General features: G+C 43.0%; 1 protein-coding gene across 6 annotated transcripts in view; it reads left to right on the forward strand.

Moving 5' to 3' along the window:
* The window catches only part of CACNB2 (calcium voltage-gated channel auxiliary subunit beta 2), a 383,493-nt gene extending 361,202 nt beyond the window's left edge, over positions 1-22,291 (forward strand). For all 6 annotated transcript variants that reach the window (XM_049626865.1, XM_049626866.1, XM_049626867.1 and 3 more), the window contains 7 exons: positions 1,541-1,621; positions 2,102-2,160; positions 11,791-11,900; positions 17,959-18,110; positions 19,546-19,641; positions 20,619-20,804; positions 21,703-22,291. In XM_049626865.1, coding sequence (XP_049482822.1) covers positions 1,541-1,621; positions 2,102-2,160; positions 11,791-11,900; positions 17,959-18,110; positions 19,546-19,641; positions 20,619-20,804; positions 21,703-22,197 — 1,179 coding nt within the window. In that variant the 3' untranslated portion in view covers positions 22,198-22,291. The remainder of the gene's footprint in view (positions 1-1,540; positions 1,622-2,101; positions 2,161-11,790; positions 11,901-17,958; positions 18,111-19,545; positions 19,642-20,618; positions 20,805-21,702) is intronic.
* Positions 22,292-22,568: the final 277 nt, after the last annotated feature.

Here is a 22,568-nt window from a genome sequence, read left to right on the forward strand (position 1 = left end):
CTAGCTAAAGTTTTAAGGAGTAAAATTGGACAGCACATGGCAGCGTTATTTTTGTCCCCAGAATGGATCTGTCCTCTACTATGGGCGGAATTGCAGGTTGAAACTACAATGTTTTTTACCGCCCACTCCCAGCCCCCACCTGAAGCAAGTTAAGTTTAGTCAACGTCAGAAAGTTTGCAGTGGGCAATTTTAAGCAACCATACACTGTTCTTGAGCAACAGGCTGATGCAGAAATTGCATTCATGTTTGTACATCAGTTTTTCAAATTCTTAAAATAGTTTAAAAATTTTTTTTTTGTCTGTGTGATTCTTTAAACATAGTTTTCAGGCACTCCTTAATGCAGGAAGATTCAGATAGTAATGATTTGTGTACCTCACTGTGGGAGATCTTCTCTCTCTCTCTTTTGCATTAAAAAAAGTCCTCTGGGGTCCGTGTAAGCATTTTCTGCTATGGAAATAGCCAGTTTTAATGTGATCAAACAAATTAGCTGTTACCTGATTTTTGGGGGGAAAAATTTTGATCATTTTATGTGAAGCGGTTAAAGCTGAAACTTTTTGGAAGTTTTAGAAATTGCTACAAAATGTAGCTCATTCCCCTGTTCTTCCAAGAAAGAAAGAAACTATCGTGGAAAGGCATGAATTAGTTATGTAACAGAGACATGACCTAGGCCGCTCATGAGAAGCATATTAGATGTGCGAGTTGATAATGAACCTTTTGAGGCCCCTGCAGCATGCTTGAATATGTTATCACACATTAACCCCCTTTCTTCCAAGGCACGTAAAGGCTACATTTTAAGTTTTCAAGTTCCAAGGTAGAGAAACCCCGAATCCAAAACCATGAATCACTAACCTGTGATAGGGATCCTTAGAACAGGCCTGCCTATTAATTTAAATTCTCACAGTAAAATAGGGATTTGCAAGTATTTGGTAATGGGCGTTACAATGTTCTGAAATTAGGTTTTATCCAGGTAAGACCAACATTCAGGATGCAAAGCTAATGAGACCTTTTTTTTTTTTCTCTGCAATCAACCACGTTAGTCTGATCACTCAGCTCTTCAGAAAACTCTGAAATGCATTTAAAAAGCAGTATTAACCTCCAGTCCAGCCTAAACACTTCTTCTGCATGAGGCATGTTTCTGTCCTTCCAACTAGATTTTGCTGAAAAGCAGCACTTCCTGCTTTAGGAACTAATATGTCAGTAGTATTTCTTGAGGCGAGCAAGAAAACTGTAGACAATCCAGTAAGTTGAAAAACCTTAGGAAAATAAGCCCACCGTGCTTTGCTTGGGTTTATTGAGGAAAGAGGCAAGTAAGAAAAATAAAAGAAAGAGAAAGAAAGAAAGAAAGAAAGAAAGAGAAAGAAAGAAAAAGAAAGAGGAAAAAGAGAAAGAAAGAAAGGAAAGAAAGAAAAAAGAAAAGAAAAAAAATTTTTGGAAAGCCGGTGCCTCCTATGACAGAGTTCAGAAAGAACAATTTATACTTAAAATATCTCAGCTCCCCCTGCCTCTTAACCATCTGAAGTCCTCTCCTCTCTCTCTGCAGACAGAGCACACTCCTCCTTATGACGTGGTACCTTCTATGCGACCCGTGGTCTTGGTGGGCCCATCTCTGAAGGGCTATGAGGTGAGTGGCTGCCCTCCGGAGCACACGTGACCTTCACCAGCAGCACTGCTTTGTGACTCCACCTCTCTCTTGAATGGAGACCTTAAAGAGCTCGTAGCAGCGAAGCATGTTATTTTCCAGGCTGCGGTACATAGTGCTTCCTGTTTTGTTCTGTTTTGTTTTTATGGCTGTTGCTTTGGAGATTTTGCTAGCTTTAGTTTACTCAGCCTGGAGGGAAATAGTATCAAACGGAGAGTTGCCCGAAACCACTTGCGATGTCATGTTATTGTCACTAAAACGTCAGGATAAGTTGGGGGAACGTTCCCTTTTTAATTGTCACTGCTACCACAACTCAGCAACGGAAATAACGTGACAGTCTCCCATGCTACTTTTTCCAAAGGGGAAGCATAGGTTTTTAAACAGTCTGAGGAGTAGAAGTGTTTTATCCTAATTAGTAATATTTTATCGTGTCTTATTAATGTATTGCTTGCTCAATTGCAGGTCACAGATATGATGCAAAAAGCATTGTTTGATTTTTTAAAACACAGATTTGAAGGGCGGTGAGTATTTCAGGATACTGGATTTTGTGGATTTCTCCTCGACGATGACAAAACCCGGGTGGGACAGGCGTGTGATCCCGAGAGAAAAATGCCCTCTGAGGTCTCTATGGTGATGGGCAAGAAGTCTCATTCAGTTCACTCCGATTCAGTAAATATCTGTCATACTTGCTCAGCACATCCTCAGCCCTGGACTAGCCAGCTCTCTGTCCCTGCACCTGCACCTATAAGCTTTTTGGCCTGTTGACTAGTATCACCCTAAAGTCAGCTGGCTCTCAATGCTGCACAGATATAATATACATCATCTTCTCACTTTTCTGACGTCTGTACCATCTCCTCTCTCACCAATTCCCAAGCCCCTTGTCATCTGTCTCCCCCATGGAGGCAAACAGAGAACCTCTAGAGTCCCTAAGCCCACACCGAGCCCCACTTGCCTGTTTGCTGGAATGCCCTCTATTTTTCCCTGTCACTACGTTCCTAGCAATGGCCAACCCAACGACTTGGGCACTTAGATCCCTTCCTACCCCAACACAGCTGGAGAATCCTTTCCTTTCTCCTTATCGCTACTTCTCATTCTAATGGAAACTCCATCAGCATCTAAAAAGGTACTTTCTCCCTCTGAAGAAAGTTCCAACGCCTGTTCCCCTCTAGCTACTCCATTTGTCTCCTTTTCTTTACAGCCAAGCTCCTTGAGCACGGAGTACACACTTGTTCTCCTCTCATACTGAAGTGTACTCCAGTTACGCATCCATCGCTCAGCCCAAACTAGTCCTGTCAGATCGTCCGTGACTTTCACCGTCGTTAAATCCTGGGGTGAATCCTCAGCCCTCCTCGTAACTGACATGTTGGACTGCCTCATCGTCATTTAAATACTTGGTTTGCTTGCTCCCTGCAAGCACACTTTCCTGGTGTTTCTTTTATCTCACTTTGTCTCCTTTCTCTCCTTGGCTGGTTCTTTCTCATCAGCTAGACATCTGGGAGAGCCCAGGGTTAAGTCCTTTGGTGTTCTCTCTTCTAGTTACACTCATTCTGTGAATGATTTCATTTTAAGGCTTTAAATAGCACTCCTTCGCCGGTCTGCCCTCCGAATTTCAGACCCACATACCCAGCTGCCTATTGGGATCACCACTAAGATGTCCAATGGATTTCTCAAACTGAACCTCCCAACTCCCCTAAAGCCTGCTCTTCTCGTAGTCTTCCACACCTCAGGTATAGCTGCTTCATCTTTTAGTTCTAATACCCATTAGCCGCAAATCATTGAATCATTCTTTTTTTTTAAGGGTTATTTATTTATTTTTGGGGGGGGGAGGGGCAGAGAGCGGGGGGAGAGAGAATCGCAAGTGGCCTCCAGGCTGTCAGCACAGAGCCCGACACGGGGGTCGATCCCACGAACAGTGAGCTCATGACCTGAGCCTACATTAAGAGTCAGACACTCGGGGCACCTGGGTGGCTCAGTCGGTTAAGTATCCGACTTCAGTTCAGGTCACGAACTCACGGTTTGTGAGTTTAGGCCCCGCGTCAGGCTCTGTGCTGACAGCTCAGAGCCTGGAGCCTGCTTCGGATTCTGTGTCTTTCTGTCTCTGTTCCTCCCCCACTTGTACTGTCTCTCAAAATTAAATAAAGATTAAAAAAATTAAAAAAAAAAAAAAAAGAGTCAGACACACAACCACCTGAGCCACCCAAGTGCCCTGAATCATTCTTGACTATTCTTTTTCTCTTACATTCCACATCCAAATGCTGTTGTCTGTATCTTTAAAATATATCAAGAATCTACCAACTTCTCACACATCCTCTGCTATCCTTTTGGTCTAAGACCCCATCATCTTCCCTGGATTATTATCATAAATTGCCTCCTAACTGGTATCATTGCTTCTATCATTGCTTCCTTAATGTCTCTTCTCAATTCAGCAGCCTGAACAACCCTGTTAAACTGTGAGCCGGTTCCCATCACTGGGTTCAGACCCATCCTGTGACTTCTCTTTTTACACAGAGTAAAAATCAGAGTCCTTATAGTGGCCTTTAAGACCCTCTCTGGTCTGACCACGCACACCCCCACAACCCTGCCTTACTTCTGACCTCATCTCTTACGCTCTCCCACTTGCTTATTCTGTTCCTGCTGTATGGACTTCCTTGTTCCGGGAGTGGGCCAGACAGCCAGATATATGCCCACCTCAGGGCCTTTGCACTTGCAGTTCCCTGTGCCAGATACTCTTCTTGGTATATGTGCACACACATATACACACCCATCCCCTCTTCCTTCCTTTTTTCCATGAATCTTTTATGTGTTTATTAATATTGTTTGTTGTCGTTCTCCCATAGTTGGAATATAAACTCCATGAGGGCAGGTTTTTTGTTTTTTTGTTGTTTTTTGTTGTTGTTGTTGTTTTTAAATCTCTTATATGAACTGTTGTGTTCTCAGTGCCTGGAACTGTGCCCATTGTGAACAATACTTGTGGGTGACTGTTGAATGAATGTCTCCTATATGTGTCCTGCTAGAGAAACGCAGAGATGTTGAAGCCATTCACTGTCTTTGTGGACCTTAGGTGTCCACCATCAGTTGAAATTTTGACCAGTGACATTTAAAGTGAATGAAAGGGCAGCTCAGCATGTGTGTGTCTGGGGTAAAGAGAGGAGGGAGGAACACTGACAGGGATGTCCTCTCTAGGAAAGGTTTTAAAGTGGTAGCTAAGATTTCACCAACTCGAATTAGAAAGGCATGTCCAGACATCAAGGTGTGGTACAGCATCATGGGGAAGGCAAGCTAGCTAGAGGTCTTTGAGTCAAGTCCCTCGACAAGGAGTGATGGGTAACAAAGCCAGGGCCATATCTAGTGGGTCGTGTTAATTGGCTTGGACTGAATCCTTTTCCTCTTTTCCCCTTCCCCCTCAGCTTGCTTCAGCAAGTTTTCTTGAGCATACTCTGTGTGCTAGGCATTGCGAGGAGCAAAATCAGACAAGGGCCTTGGCTTTATGGAGCTTGCCTCAAGTTCACTGAAAGGAAGCCTTGAGTCAGATAGTCAATGGGCACTGTGGTCAAGGTTAAGCCACTTCCTGAAGCATCAAAGATATGATAGAAGTCTAAAACGGAGACTTCGAAATTGAAACAAAGAGTTGATTGTAGGGGATGTGGGAACAACCTGGGCTGGTTTAAATCTCTGCATTTTTAACAAGACAAATTTGGTGCCTCTCCTCGATACTCCTTTCCTTCTTGTATCCTAACAACACAGGTACAATAGATGATATCTATGGGTTTCATTGTTCTTTTCTATTTCTTAATATACTGCTTTTTCCTTGACCACATGTGCTTCTATAGCCATTTCTAATTTATATTGGCTTTGAGCAAGGGAGGCCAGGACAAGAAAAGGACTGAAAGAGACAGAAAAGGAAAGCAGACACTTTGATTTGAGGTATAAAAAAGACTTGGTAATCAAGATCCACCTAATCAAATGCTCCTAATTTGATTTTTTCCCCATACCTCTATGAACTATTTTTCACTGTGTACCAGGAAAACACAGTCTCTGGCTTGGTCCAAGGCGACATGTCGGGCACTGGCCAAGTGAAAAAGGCATAGTCCTGACCAGGCTTAGTTACTTTTCAGTTCTCCGTTGTTGCCTCTGTCATTTATCCTAGTTTGGGATGGTCTTCTTGAGAATGCACACCCAGAAAATTCTGTTAGACAAAGCACTATGCTTTCTGTCACTGAGTTAGCCCACTGTCCTTTCCAAAACACCAAAGATGGAGAAATGAGATGGTATTTCCTTGCTGTCTAAACCTAGTAAGTTCTGAATTGGGAAGACAGATGCCAGCCATAGGGTATATCTTGGACCCATGTTCTAAAGTATTAGCCATTCAGGCTGATTTCATTTAAGAGACAAATGAACCAAATATGTGAATACTGTATTGATTTGCTGCTTCTGGCCAGGAGTAATTTCCACGTGGTTTTATTAATGGGCCTACCTTGGCTTATCTGACCCATAAAGCTCACGTTTAACACTCTAGGCTTGGGATCACCTAGTAAAGATCCTCAAAGGAATTAACAGGGTCCATAAGATACACTTACAAAAATCCATGCAAAAATTGAATTTTTTAACACATGGCAAGACATCCAGAGTCCCTGAATCATTAAATGTCTTTTGGTTTTGGCACGAATAGGGGAAGGAAACTCATCACTTCCCTATACGTGGAATTTTAGAAGGGGAAAACTACTCCTTAATTATCTATTAAATAAACTAAATTTATTTTTAAAAATTGGAAGCCCAAGGGGAAGAAAATATAAGAGGAGGTGTTGGTGAGGAAGAGACTGTTGACAGGAATTCTTTTCTGTTCTTCAACCTAGTTAGGTTCATTTGTTGAAGCCCTGGAGAGTTGTCAGAATCGTGATCCTTGCTGTTAAATAGCGTTAAAGTGTGTCAGGTCAAAGAAGAGATGCTAAATCATTATCTTCTCTCTGTTGTGTGCGGTGGAGGAGCCCATTTAGAATCAGATCCATCCTAACCAGCTGTGTCGTGTAAACAAAGCAATCTTCGGATTCACCTTGTAGGACATTGACAGGTAAATTAACAAGGAAATTGAGGACAAGAAGGAGAGCTACCATCAGTGATAAATTTGGTTTTCCTTCCTAGTGACTTTGCAAATGTTAGCCGTCAGCACTGAAGTGTCTGGAATGCGAGCTGAACTGTAGGGATACGTACGCTGTTGAATCTTCTGTGAGCGAATTTTACTGGAAATCAATAATCCTGGGAAACATTACATCGCTGTATTCTGTCGTGTGGATAATTTGCCTTAGATGTGAAGACAGCTTCTTCTCAACTGGTGGTTATCTAGCCTGGATGCATATTAGAATCCTCTGCAGCACTTTAAAAATAAATCAGAGCAAACAACAGAGGCTTTGTGCCGCCTGTGACCGAACCCAATCTCTAAGGAAGGACCTAACGTCACTTTCAAAGCCTCCATGGCAGTTTTGATATTCCGAGAGGGTTTAGAGCCACGACTCTAAGTTGAATCGTCCCCCAAATTTTGCCCTTGTAATTTTCAAGGTCCCTCTTTTGGCGGAACCCCAAGTGGTGACAATCCCCAAGGCACACTTAAGGAGTTGAAATAGGATAGTGACCCCACTTCACACAGCTGACAGAGCTGCCCACCGAAGCAGGTCGTTGGGTCCTCAGCTGAGCATACCATGTGCAGAAAGGTCTGAGCATGTGAGGGAAGGAGGATGTGTTATTATAGAAAATCCCGTCCTGCTGCTGAATCAGTTTCCCCACAGGCTGACTGTGTGGTGCTCTCTGGTCTCGTCTGTCTGGTCACCACTGTGTGCCCAGGGCGGTGCACATCACCGGGCAGCTTGCCTCCCAGGGAGTGCCCAGACCAAGACTGTGGTCGCCAGCAGTACCTGGGTCCCATCCAGCTGTACTGCTGCAATGCCCCCCACTTCAGATGCTCACTCTTCCCTCCGCCTAGAACACCCTGCTCACAGTGTCCGTGTGGCTCATTCCCTCACTTCCTTCATGCCCCTGACCAAAGGTCAGCTTTCCTGAAAGGTGTTCCCTGAACACAAATGTACCCTCCCCTGCACCCCATCTGTGTCTTCATGACCCTCCATTATTTTTGTAATGGCTTTCTTACCAAGAGCACCCTCATGGCTGGCACATAGTAGGCACTCAATAAATCGGTGTTGGATGAGTGACCCCCTCCGTGGTCAGGCAGATGCTCAGTTGTCACCTCCTTTGCAGCTGGAGCTTCCCAGATTGTGTCACCCTAGCTACTATACCCACCCCCAAATAAACAAAAACATGTTAAACGATTACTAAGCATTGGGTGTTTCACCTGTAGCCTGATTTCACTTGTGAATGCATTTTGAAATAATAATGAAACGATGTTTAGATTGATGTTTTAGTGTCTTTTCTGGTTATTGCTTTTCTTACATGTTAAATAAAATTCTCCTCAGTGGACAGAAAGCCCAAAAATCCAATACTTATTTTTTAAAAAAGAGCAGTCCCACTCAGCAGTAAGAAAAAATGGAAATGTACAACAATGTGGCTGAATCTCAAATCCATTATGAGAAGTGGAAGGCGCTCCATTCAGAAGGCTACAGTGATATTCTGGAAAAGGCGAAGCCAGAGGGATGAAAAGCAGTTCTTTGGGTGCCAGGGTTAGGGAAGGGGGAGAAGACTGACAATAAAGGGGGCAGCACAAGGGAATTTGGGGGGGGGTGTTGGTAATGGAACTATTTCTTATCATGACTGTGGTTGCAGATAGAGGATTCTATGACTTGGTCCAAATTGATGGAATCAGTCACCAGAAAGATGAATTTTGTGACACATAAACGCATATTTCTTTACAACAGCCCGTAGTCCCTTCCCCCATTTTACCAAATGCCCTGTGCTTCAGTTGACAACCACTCTAAACTACTTTAGGTGGCCCTTTTGCTTCGTTACTCCTTACCTCTAGATAACGTGCTGGATTTGCTACTTGAGTTTCCGGTGTTAGGCTTTATCTATTGACTTCCTACCTTGCAACATATTTACCTCTCCTGCATCTTACAGCTGTTTCTCCCATACCTGCACACATCTCCTCTTTCAGTCTCCCAACGGTTAAATCCTAATTTCATCTGGTTCCATTTTTACTATGTATTATGACCTTGTGGGTATAGTTCTTTCTTTGGTGTTTTCTCATGGGAACCATGAGATAAGTAATTTTACTTTTCATGCTTGCTTAACTTTCTCTGTATTTGGCCCTAACTGAGCCCTTAATTCCCCAGTTGTCTGAACCACTCCGCGCCCCCCCCCCTCCTGCAGCGTATTGAAATGCATCCTGTAGTCACTGAACTTCCTGAACCTCTGGGGGCCTTCTGTCATTCTGCGACATCTTTCATCTTTATTCTTGGGGTTTCCTTCGCCCCCCCCTTTTGGGTTGGAGCCCCTCTTCTTTAGATCCTTTGATCGCCTTCAGGGTTTACCCTGTCATCTCAGTCCACAACATCCTCTAGTAGTTTCCCTAGAAAAGTACAGAGCTTTTGGAGGCCCTGAATATCTATCTAATAGTGTCTTTAAGCAACTCTCCCATTTAATTGAGAGTTAAAATGGCTATAGAATTCTGATTGGAATAATTTCCCCTTAAAATTCTGACAACTTTTTGCCCCATTATCTTCTGGCTTCCATTGTTGCTGTTAAGAATTACAGGACACGTGGGGCACCTGGGTAGCTCAGTTGGTTAAGCATCTGACTTCGGCTCAGGTCATGATCTCACAGTTCGTGAGTTCGAGCCCCACGTCAGGCTCTGTGCTGACAGCTCACAGCCTGGAGCTTGCTTCAGATTCTGTGTCTGCCTCTCTGTTTCAAAAATAAATAAACATTAAAAAAATTAAAAAGAATTACAGGACACTTAGTGTGGGACCGGTCTTTTTCCTTTGTCCCTCATGTCATGAAATTTGTGAAGACTGAGTCCCGGTGTAGAACTTTGAACCTTTGTGCCCATCCTTTTCAATTTGGATAATCAGACTCTTATGGAATTAATTTTTTTTTTTTTTTTTTTTTTTTTGGTTTCCTCTCCCCTGCTTTCTTGATTCTCTTTTTTTCTGGGACTCTTATTATTTGGAAGTTGAATCTGCTGGGTAATTCTCTAACTCTCATACCTCCTATTTTCTCTCTCTTTGCCTTTTACTCTTGCTTTGTTTTATCCTTTAGATTTTCTTAACTTATGTTCCAGCTATTGTTTTGAATTTTTACTTCTACTTTTTAATTTCCAACGACTCATTCTGAGTTTCTAAACAGAAATTTGTTAGTTTCCTGGATATAATAATCTCCTGGCTTTCAACTTTGAATACAGCTGGCCCTTGAACAACACGACTTTGAACTTGTGTGGTTCCACTTATATGAGGATTTTTTTTTAATGTTTCTTTATTTTGAAAGAGAGAGAGAGAGAGAGAGAGCAGGAGGGGCAGAGAGAAGGAAAGAGAGAATCCTAAGCAACCTTCACACTGCCAGCACAGAGCCTGATGTGAGGCTTGAAACCACGAAACTGCAAGATCATAAACTGAGTCGAAACCCGGAGCCAGATGCTCAACTGATTGAGCCACCCAGGTGCCTCTGCCTCATTTTTTGAGAAAGAGAGAGCAAGGGAGCATGTGTACATGAGCAGGAGATGCGCAGAGAGGAAGAGAGAGAATCCCAAGCAGGCTCCACGCTGCCAGCGGAGAGCCTGATGCGGGGCTCAATCTCAAGAAGTGTGAGATCAGAACATGAGCTGAAATCAAGAGTCAGACACTCAACTGACTGAGCCACCCAGGCGCCCCTATGAGATTTTGTTTTTCAATAAATATATTGGAAAATTGGGGGGAGGAATTGTGACCATTTGAAACATCCTGCCGGTGAACCAATTAGAAATACTGGAAAATTAAGAAAAAGTTAGGTATTATTATAAGTATACAGAATATATAACATATAAAATATGTGTTTATAGCTTATTTACATTATCAGTAGGGCTTCCAGTCAACAGTAGGCTATTAGTTAAGTTTGGGGGCAGTCAAAAGCTCTATGTGGATTTTTGACTGCACAGGGTGTTGGTGCTTCAAACCCCCATGTTGTTCAAGAATCAACTATATTATTCATACTGTTGCTTTTTCTGTTTGTTTTGGTCTCTTATGTTAGAGCTTTTCCTAAGACTCTCAGGGAGCGCTGTGGGGCTCCTAAGAATGGGGGTATCACGTGATCACTTGGAAATTCTGTGCTCACAGGTGGGGCTTGTCAGCTTTATGCTTCCCTATAGGACAGGCTCACTGGACCATCTAATTGGAAACCTCCAATGTCATTATCTTGGGGTGTCCTCCCCTTGGCAGTCAGTTTTCCCATGGAAAGATCTTCCATTCTGACCCCTGGAGGAAGTAAGCCTGGCTGTCAGAACTGTAAGACAGGGAAGAGGGCTGGTGGCCCAACACTTAGAATCCTTTCTTTTCCATCTAGTGTCCCTGTCCTCTCTCTGCCTAGGGTCTCCTGGTCAGAGGCCCTGTATTTTACTGCCTGTAGGGAATCAACCAGTGGTGTTAAATCACACGGGGAAGGGAGTATCACCTGGCGACTCGAGGGGAGGTGGGGGGGCTAGAACTCGGAAACAGACTTTTCACCAAACCTCGTGTTTTTAGTTTTGCCTTCTTCTTCAGCGGTATCATGAGGCTTCTATTTTACTCAACTATTCCCGTTACTGACTTAGATATTTACTTCTCTGGGTCTGTCATCTTACTGTTTCCAGCTTCCAAATTGTGGTGCTCTCATTTCTACCAGACCTAAAAGGAGCCCCCTAATTCCTTACTGTCACAACACCCTATCTGTCCTCTCTCTGACAGCCATCTTGATCTTTTAATTATTTTGTTAATTTTCTTATTTATTGCCCATCTCTTCCACTAGACTCTTAAGTCTGGTAGAGCGCTTCGCCCTTGGTAAGCACACAACAAATGCCGAGTAAGGAGGTGCAGGATAAGCCAAAATGAATGATTAGTCATTTAACAATTCATTAAAAATGATTTTCACCTGAAAATAATGTTCACTGTATATCTCAAATCTAGATGCGTTTTGGGAATGTACTTCTATCCCCTTTTATTCAGCTAGTAACCTCAGGGTCTTCTGTTACTTTTCGCCCACAGGATATCCATCACAAGGGTCACGGCTGACATCTCGCTCGCCAAGCGCTCAGTGTTAAACAATCCCAGCAAGCATGCAATAATAGAAAGATCTAACACAAGGTCAAGCTTAGGTAAGTCTGTGCAGTGCTGATGAGCTTAGGCTATTGAAACATTTCTCTCCTGACGTTGCCAATGAGAAGCTCTAACTAGATGATAATTCCGTGTGTCATAGAGCAGAGAAGAAATGGACCCGTGTTGCCAGGGGCAGGTGTTACAGTCTTAGTGATTTCATGATGCGGAAAGATTTGTTAGGATAGTTGCGAGTTAAATGTTCCACTGGCTGTCAGCATTGTTTTGGTTGTGTTTTTTTCCTTTCCCCCACTAATGTGAGCTTGGGTGTCTAGAGACTCTAAAACTTCCTGGCTTTGCATTGGTGTTACCGTGGGCAAGTTCGTTGATGTCTTTAATGCCGAGTTTCCTCATCTAAACAACAAAGAGAGAGAGAACTACCTTGTAGAATTATTGTAAGGATTAAACATAGTATGTTTTCCATCAGTGATGGCTATTATCCAAAGACCCTCGGTAACTGAATTATATCAATGATTATGTCATATTCAGGATAGTGTGTGTCGGGGGGATGAGTAGGTGTTGAGATAAAAGATAAAATTAGTTACTGGCCATTTTTAACTGATACTATGTACAAAAACAGTATAGAGATTTTAGTGAACATGTCTACAGGGTTGTGTTTGGATACTGTTGATAAACGTGCTGATTTGCTCAAATGAGATAGTTTGGCAGTTATTTCTTTTCTGTGGCACGTGCTTGGAGTTTTAGGTTAATCATGGTCACATTTCACTCACTGGGTTGTTAGGTTCTGTTATTATAAAGTAATTTTTCTGAGAGTTTGAGATTTTTTTTTTTCAATTAAAAAAAAAATTTTAGTTTATTTTTGAGACAGAGCATGAGCAGGGGAGGGGCAGAGAGAGAGGGAGACACAGAATCCAAAGCAGGCTGCAGGCTCTGAGCTGTCAGCACAGAGCCCGACGCGGAGCCCAAACTCACAAACCACAAGATCATGACCTGAGCAGAAGTCGGACGCTCAACCAACTGAGCCACCGAGGCGCCCCTGAGAGTTTGAGATCTTTATATAAATCATAGAGAAACTATTAAAAATAATAAACTATCTGTTAGTAATATGTAGAATACCTTAGAAAACACAGTTTGGTTCCTCACCTAAAAAACCCTCACTGACTACACTTGGGTAATAGAGCACTGGTTCTGGGATCAACCCCCACGGTGAGCTCTGAGCTGACAGTGCAGAACATGCTCGTAATTCTCTCCCATCCCTTCCCCCCCCCCCCCCCCCCCCCCCATCCCTCCAACCCTTTTAATGAAAATTTTTAGAAAAAAAAAAAAAAAAAAAAAGGAGGGAAGGAGGTAGAGAGGATGATAGGGACTTAAAGTGAGAGTGAAGAGAAGCTTCTGGACAACACTGTTCTTTACCTTAGCTGTGAGTGTATGGTTTAAAAGAGGGAGGTGGGAGGTGCCACCAGAGAAGCAGAGGAGAGATATTAAGGGATTTGGAGCTTACCCTTAAGGCATTATGGAACCATGTATCGTAGGTTTTAGGCATTTATTCATCCATTTAACAAATACTTGAGTACCAACCATGTGCTAGGCATTACTGTAAGTGCTGGGGACACAGATGTAAAGGACACCAACTCCTCACTCTCATATAGAGTTTTTATTTCATAAGGAACACATGGACAAAAGTGAGCAGATAATAAAAGTCCGTGGTTCAGGAGTCTGGAAAGAAAAGGCAGGCCAAGGGGTACAGAAAAACTGAGAAGAGTGATTTTTTACATGGGGATGTTGGGGGAGCCTCTCGGAGGGAGCAACGTTTTAGCAGAATGACTTATGTTGTGAATTCTCTGGCCTTACAGTAAGCTACCCGTGAAAAGACTGTCTCGGGCAGAGGGAGCTGAAGGTGCAAAGGCCCTGTGGTGGGAGTATGTGTGATGTGTTTAAGGGATAGCAAGGAAGCCAGATGTGGAACGAGCAGAGGCCAGGGGTTGGGAGGATGAGGTCAGAGAGACTGTGCCTGATCATGTAGGACTTTGTAGGCCTTTTATTGTGGATGCGGTAGAAAGGTGTAGGAAAGCAGACGTGACACCATAGGACTTGTGTTTTAGAAGGATCACTGACAGCATTGTGGAGAAGAGAATGGAAAGGGGCAAGAGCTAAGTCAGGGGAAACTCAGATTGTTGAGGTGGTTTCAGGGAAAAATAATGTCCTCCGTGCAAAACCTAATCAAACGGGTGCCTTTAGAAGCATCTCCTCTCAGTCCACTTCTTGCCCTGTCAGGTCATTTAGTAGTCGTGGTCATTCATCATTCAACTTAGAGATTAAGAGGACTGACATCAGACAGGGGTGAAGGGAATGAGTAGAATGAAAGGAGTCCAGAGAGAAGAGAGCCGGGATCTGGCAATCTGTTGAACCTGGAACATGAAGAAGCCGACTCCAGCACGAGCTGTAAGGTTCCGCTTTCAGGAACTGGGTCATCAATGGTGTTATTCCGGGGAGAAGGAATTCAGGAGGAGGAGCTTGGCTGGAGTACCGGGCTGGGTAGGGGGATAAGGAAAATGATGACTGCGTTTGTGCACATGTTGAATTTGCAGTGTTACGAAGCACGCAGATGTCCAGCAGGCAATCGATTGTATAAACAGATCTGGAACTCGGCAGAGGACGGGGCTTAAGGTGCAGTCAATTCTTAGTAAAGTCTCCATGGACACTGAATTAGCAAATACGGAGTCTTTGCTCCCAGGGAAACGTAGGGGTAGGTTTCTCTGGCGATTTTAAGTTTTTCTTATGGTAGCACTAGGAGATAGGTACTTATAGCAGGAGAATGGTCCAGTGATGCCCGTACATGTTGAATTACAAGTTGTGGGCATTATGTGGACTCTGTTGTAGAGGAAACACGTTTCATGTTACAACGTAGTACAAAACCGATACTTTCACATTCCAGATACGTAAGTTTGTGTATATGCTATACCTTGAGATTCTTCTATATTTAGTAGAGCTTAAATTTGAGAAGATAGATCCTCACCTCAAAGATCAATTTCAGCTATCACTTCTTTTACAGAAGGATGAAAGATCCGGTACAGTGAAGATATAATTTGATAGGTAAAAATTTGCTTTATGCGTAAGCTTTTAGAAAAGCTCCATTACAGAAATCAAAGTATAGTATGTTGCCTTTGGAGTTCATTATGCTGATGTACCACTGTATGACATGAAGGGAAAGAAAACTTGGAAAAATGTGAAGCTTTAAGTACATCTTTTGTACTGTTTTGGGGTGGTACATGACTTCTTTGGATGGACAGACGGCTTTATTTGTAGCCATAAGATTCATACAAGTTCTAACTTTGTTTTTCCAGTTGTAATGTTGGTCAAGCATCACAATCTAAGATACCTAAATTAGATACATTTCACACTTAGAGAATGCAGAAGAACATTACACTCTTAAAAATATTACTTGAGGGGCGCCTGGGTGGCGCAGTCGGTTAAGCGTCCGACTTCAGCCAGGTCACGATCTCGCGGTCCGTGAGTTCGAGCCCCGCGTCAGGCTCTGGGCTGATGGCTCGGAGCCTGGAGCCTGTTTCCGATTCTGTGTCTCCCTCTCTCTCTGCCCCTCCCCCGTTCATGCTCTGTCTCTCTCTGTCCCAAGAATAAATAAAAAACGTTGAAAAAAAAAAACATTTAAAAAAAAAATATTACTTGAATTAAGATAGTTAAGCCACAACAAGGTTATAAAGCTGTAGCAAGGTTATAATTGGAATAAAAATGTAAAGATAAGGTAAATGTAGAGAATATGTAAACAATATTAGTCATGTTTTAAAACACTATTATGAAAAAAAATCAGAATATACCATTTTTATTTTTTAAACTGTTATTAAATTCAGTTATGTAGGGAAGTTAGAAGTGGAAGGAACTTCAGGTATTTATCACTCACTTTCGACATTCATGGCCAGTCTTGTTTCATCTCCAGCCCTCTCCTTTGTCCCCCAACTGTCTCTGGATTATTTGGAAACAAATCCCAGACATCATTACAGATTTTATCTGTAAATATTTCAGTACCTATTTCTAAAGATTAGGGACTCTCTTTATTTAAACCATAATGCCATTATCATACCTTTTTTTTTTTTTTTAATTTTTTTTCAACGTTTATTGATTTTTGGGACAGAGAGAGACAGAGCATGAACGGGGGAGGGACAGAGAGAGAGGGAGACACAGAATCGGAAACAGGCTCCAGGCTCTGAGCCATCAGCCCAGAGCCTGGCGCGGGGCTCGAACTCACGGACCATGAGATCGTGACCTGGCTGAAGTCGGACACTTAACCGACTGCGCCACCCAGGCGCCCCATCCCATTATCATATCTTAATACATCCCTAGTATCATGAGATTTCCATTCAGCCATGTATCATTTCCTAATTGTCATATATATTTTTAATATTTTACTCACTTATGTGTTGTAAATATATAAAGTCAAAAAGTCCACAGTGATTGGTTCAAAGGTCCTTAAGTTTCTTAGTCTATAGTTTTCCATATATCTTTTTTTTCCCTTGTAACTTTTTGCTTAAAGAGTCTGGGTCACTTATGCATAGTTTTCCATAGTCCAAAGTTTGCTAACTGCATTATAGTGTAGTTTATTTAATTGTTCTGTTTCTTATAAACGGGTAGATCCAGAAGCTTAATCGGGTTTTGTTTTTCCTTCCTGCAAGATTGTCATGAGTACCATGGAACCAAATATTATTTTAAAGCTGGTATTGCAGGTGGTTTAAGTCCAGATTTTAAAGACATCCGGGTAAATAAAAGGAGTCTAGTCATAACATGTTGTGAGGCAGATGATTAGTGACTTATCTTTTCTGCAGTAGTGGAAGTTATCTCCAGGAGTCTTCCGCACAGAACCAAATAAGAGGACTTGAAAGGTATTCTGTAGGGCTAGGAGTCTCAAGGAACCTGCCCTTCATGGTCGTAGTAGACACTGCAAGCTGCATGCTAGGCTTGACAGATCTATGCTTCTGGAGCTTCTGGCTATTTCACTTTAAGCTTAAAAATTCAGCTTCTCATTCACACTACATTTCGAGTGCTCAGTGGCCGCAAGTGCCTAGTGGCTGGCTATCGGGTGGACAGCACTGATACAGACTATTTCCATCATCACAGAACATTCTATTGGACATCCTGTTTTAGATTCTAGAGAGATCATGGGGTAGACAGACTGAATGAAATTTCCCTGGTGTTCAAATGTACTTTTAGTTGATAATTTCTCTATAAACCTTATCGTTTGGATTTTTGCTTTTTTCTGTTTTTTTTTTTTTTTTTTTTTTTAATGTTTGAGTGAGTGAGTGCAAGCAAGGGAGGGGCAGAAGGAGAGAATCTCAAGCAGGTTCCATGCTGTCAGCAGAGAGCCGGATGCAGGGTTCGCGCTCACAAACCCGAGAGACCATGACCTGAGCAGAAATCAAGAGTCGGATGCTCAACTGAATGAGCCATCCAGGTGCCCTGTAGTGCTGCTTCTAATGGAGAACTACCCTTTTAGAATAGGAATACTGCAGGACCATTCGTCTGGTGGTAGAAACCATGAAAAGTGTGTTTTTGGACAAGTTTGTTATAGATACCATTAACGTCTCTCCTGTTTTTAATGTTGTATTTCAGCTTGCTAATACATTTATCTAGATTATCATATCCAGAAAGCATACCAATAGGTGACAGTATAAACACAGATTAAGCTGATACAGTGAAAAGAAAGGTGGTGACAGTTGCTATGGTAACGTGGTCAGAAACAAACACACTGTTTCTATTTTACAACATTTTTATGAAATGATTTCACAGAGTGAAGTTTTACAGCACAAAAAGTAAGTCAGCACCGATAGCCAACTATTTTGATTCTCCTACTCAAACTGTTATACTGGAAGCAAATTTTATAGCTCGTTGAAAGACTTCCCTCAATTCTAAAGGTACTTTGGAGAGACAGCTCTTTCCAAAGGATACCTTTTATCAGCTCTGTTGCCTGTGAACATTAGCCTACTGGCTGTCCTACCTGCCTTCCAAGTGAAGAAACAGTGTAGCATTTTACTTGATTTCTATTGGGTCTAAAAATACTTTAATTGAACTCTGCTTAACCTTTTACAGCGGAAGTTCAGAGTGAAATCGAAAGGATTTTTGAACTTGCAAGAACATTGCAACTGGTAGTCCTTGACGCAGATACTATTAATCATCCAGCTCAACTTAGTAAAACTTCCTTGGCCCCCATTATAGTATACGTAAAGATTTCTTCTCCTAAGGTAAGTGGGGTTGTTCTTGTCTGCTCTCTAATCACACTTCACTATGGCGTTTATGTTGTGCTTTACACTTGTAAAAGGCTATGTTTCTAACATCAGGAGTGTGAAGAGACAGGGTAGTCAAGAGTTCTTAATATAAGCGAACACCATAGTTAGTTTCATGGCTTACAACAGTGATTCCTAAAAGTGTGGTCCCTGGTTTCCTGGAGGAAGGTTCTGAGAAACTTGCTGAGAGTCCACAAGGTCAAAATGATTTCCACAGTAATACTGAGACATTATTTTCCTTTTTCAGTGTTTGGGCATTTGCACTGATGGTGCAAAGGTGGGTAAAAGTTAAGTGTCCATGACTCGAGACTGGTACCAGACAGCACCCACAGTGAAGAAGACCACCACCGTGCAGTCGCACTGAGCAATGTCCTGACACAGGAGTAAAATTTGACTCTTCAATACAAGCCTTTTCAATATCCTGTGTAATGAAACAGGAAGTACATTTGAAAGTGCTTCGGCTACAGTTTTAGCAGTTAGCTATCTTGAGGACACTTCGAAATACAAACTCAAGTAGCTTCTTTTTTCATGGAACACCATTTTTATTTGAAAGAACAACCGGCATACTATGTTTATTCAGACTGGCTTATTTGGCAGATCTTTTCCCATTTGTCACCAGTGATAAAACTGAAGGTTTCAAACAAAAAAATAGAATTTCAGAAAATTCTAATCTACCTGAGAGCTTACCAGGTTCTCAAAAGACAGACTTTTCTGAGATTAGTGGTAATAGCAAATATATTCTTTTAAAAATGTGTCCGAAGATCTGAAGAACTCCGTGCACCATTGGTTTTCCAGATGATGAATGAATGATGTTACAAATCATGCCTAGTAAAAGATCCGTTCAAATTTCAAGACAGGGCAATGGAATCTGAGAGTGAGAGAAGTTCATGGATAGGGTGTTAGCTTTCACGTGCAGACTGTCGTGAAGAAAGTAGTTTGGTGTAATGTTAAAAGACAATATCCACAGTTACCTGCAAAGGCTACTAAAATACTCCTCCTCTTCTGAATTCCCTATGTGTTGAAGGATAAATTTCTTCACCTATTCCAACCAAAACAATACACAGTAGCAGGTTAAAAGTAAGTGTAGCTAGGAGACTTTGCAAAAAACTATAGATAGTTGTACAAAAATAAGTAATATGTTCACATGTAACAGGCGTATGTTCTAAAGCTCTTGGGGTTCTCAGTTTTTGTAAACACAAAGGAGCCACGATACCAGAGGTTTGGTAAGCTTCGGCATAAGCTCCATGCTAGCTGGGTATGTTTTTTGAAGCCTGCACCTGACGTGTGTGTGAACGCGTTAATTCTGCAATCTTAGACATTTTGTAGCTCAGTCTATTGAGCTGCTTCTTCAGCTGAGTGCAGATGTTCTCCCATTACACCTTATCTCGCACAGGTTTTACAAAGGTTAATAAAATCTCGAGGGAAATCTCAAGCCAAACACCTCAATGTCCAGATGGTAGCAGCAGACAAACTGGCTCAGTGTCCTCCGGTAAGTGGTCTCTCGGAACGGTACAATCCACTCCGCGTCCTCAGACCTGGCATTATATCCACAAGGCAGGCACACAAACACCGGACGGAATTCTCCCCACCGAGCTGTGGTCCTCACTCCCAAGAGGTGAACTGTCCCACCCGTTCCCACAAGCGCTTGTCTAGATCATGGCTTACAAAAAGCTACAGTGCATTCCGTGGTGACCGTGCACTGTTAGTATCTAATTGTCTTAAATGAAACAAGATTGTGGTTTCAGAAATTTCGTTGCTAAAATGGATTTGGGATTACTATTCACTTCTAATAATAGGGAGCAAATTGCTGGCTCTTAACAACTGAGAAATTGATTTGAGACCACGTAAAAACAAATTTCTGAACACTCAAAACACCTTCTTCCTTCTAATCCCTCCTTTACCTATCATGCTTTGGGACCCTAGATCACCTCTGGGTTTTTGTTTTGTTTCGATATGCAGGTATAGCAGAAGCTATAAGAGTTCTGATTATATTAATTTTCTGTTGCTTAGAATATTTTGAAGTTTGCACCCTGTCAAATCATCTGTGGTTTCAGCTTTTTTCTGCCAAACTTCATGTCCTAAACGGGCCTCGGTCATTTCCAAGATCAAGTTTTTCATAGTCTCCATGTCAAAAAACAGGCCTCTTCTGTACTGTCCAGATTGTATTTTTGTTTTCTTTTTTTACTTCTCTTTTCTATCGTGTCCTAAACAACTTTCACGACACCTTTCATATTCTGGTGATTGCCACGGTTAAGCATCGAGGGTTGTAAATGACGATCTCAGGCGGACAGACGGGCAATCACACTCAGCAGGGCAGTCAGCCAGTTAGGTAAGGAGAAAGCAGGAGCACACGAGCAAATACAAAGTGGTGCAGCTCTTGAGCCCCTCCCTCGTGTGAGTGTGTGTGTGAAACTCACCCGGTGCGGGGCTGGCTAAGGGCGCCACCTGAAGTGTCTGTCTCTGCAGGAGCTGTTTGACGTGATCCTGGACGAGAACCAGCTGGAGGATGCTTGTGAGCACCTTGCCGACTATCTGGAGGCCTACTGGAAGGCCACCCACCCCCCCAGCAGCCATCTCCCCAACCCTCTCCTTAGCCGGACTTTAGCTACTTCGACTCTGCCTACTAGCCCCACTCAAGCCTCTAATTCACAGGTAAGAGGAGCTCTTCCTTACGCCCTAGAAACCGAGCTGCCTTAGGTCACATGGCCGGGATCCACTCCCAGTCACCCAGCACAGCACTCTTTCCAGTTAGAGCAGCTCCATCCACACTGAGTCTTTTACGGGTACACAGCTCCCACTGAAGATCGTAAACAAACCAGGTAAACAATATACCACAGACGTATATAAACTTTAAAACTCCCTAACTACATGTTCTAGAAGACAAGGATAGAATTTCCTATGCCATCTATATAGCACAACCATGGAATCAGACTGCCTGGGGTCACGTTCCTGCTCCACCGCTTACTCTGCATGTAAGTTTGGATAAGCTCCTCACGTGCCCCTTGCCTCACGAAGACTGATGGCAACCTGTCCCCTACGCCCGCTGCATTAATGAATTAATCCACAAGACAGACTTAGGACAGTACATTCCTCATGCTAAGTGCTGTTGGGAGCACCTGTCATTTTACTTTTTTCCCCTCAATCCAAAGCCAACATCTTAAGCATTTTTTATCTTCCCATGTGTATTCAGGTAGAGGTAGTTAAATGTGCACTTGTGTGCAGAAAATCCTTAGGGCCCTGAATCTGATTTGAACTCCAAGAGAACATATAAAAGGATCCCCTCCCCCCTTCGTTTAGTCATTAAGGGGAAAAAGAAAGTTCCTCCGGATGCTGTTGTAGGCTCTTACAAATTCAAGTCCAGTATAATGTAGTACAAACCTTAGAAATGCCACTGGGTGTTACCAGACGTACGGAGTAACTGAGTAGGTGAGATTTCATTCTAGAAACTTAGAGGGGAATAAACCTGAATGCATGGGCTTGCTTTTCTGACATGTTAGTTCCTGACGCTCTGGCCTTGGCTCATGCCTGCGCCGCCTTCCTCCCGTGCCAGGGTTCTCAAGGAGATCCGAGGACTGCGCGCTCTGCTCCTGCCCGTTCCGCCTCCCAAGCTGAAGAAGAGCCCTGCCTGGAACCCGTCAAGAAACCCCACCACCGTTCTTCGTCCTCCGCCCAGCACCACAGCCATCGTGGTGGCACGAGTCGAGGCCTCTCCAGGCAGGAGACGTTTGACTCGGAAACCCAGGAGAGTCGAGACTCTGCCTACGTGGAGCCGAAGGAAGACTACCCCCCCGAACACGGGGACCACTACGCCCCACACCGCGACCACAACCACAGAGAGGAGCCCCACGGGAGCAGCGAGCACAGACACAGGGAAGCCCGACACCGTGCCAGGGACCTGGATCGAGAGCAGGACCACGGCGAGTGCAACAAACAGCGCGGCCGGCATAAATCCAAGGATCGCTACTGTGACAAGGATGGAGAAGGCATAGCCCGGAAACGGAACGAGGCTGGGGAGTGGAGCAGGGATGTTTACATCCGCCAGTGACTTCTGCCCTCTTGTGTGTTTGTTCTTTTTTTTTTTTTTTTTAAAGTCTTGTATGACACCATCCTCAGACTAAATCTCTGGGGTCTACATTGCAGTCAGATGTGATCTGTCTTGTATACTCTGTATTGCTGTTGCTTGAATAGCAATAGCATGATTGATAAGGAGTATTAATATACCTTTTTTTTCCTTTTGCAAGTGCTACGTAAGTTGGCCTCGTATGGCTGCAGTGCTCCGGTTGTATACTGGACTCTTCAAAAACTGTTTGGGATAGCTGCCACTTGAACAAAATCTGTTGCCACCCCGGTGGCTTTAGTATTTTAAGAAACATAGTTGATGTTTTCAAAAATGTAGTTAATGTATCCAGCAAGCCA

This window comes from Panthera uncia, chromosome B4 (assembly GCF_023721935.1).
Source record: "Panthera uncia isolate 11264 chromosome B4, Puncia_PCG_1.0, whole genome shotgun sequence".
In the NCBI taxonomy this organism is placed as follows: Eukaryota; Metazoa; Chordata; class Mammalia; order Carnivora; family Felidae; genus Panthera; species Panthera uncia.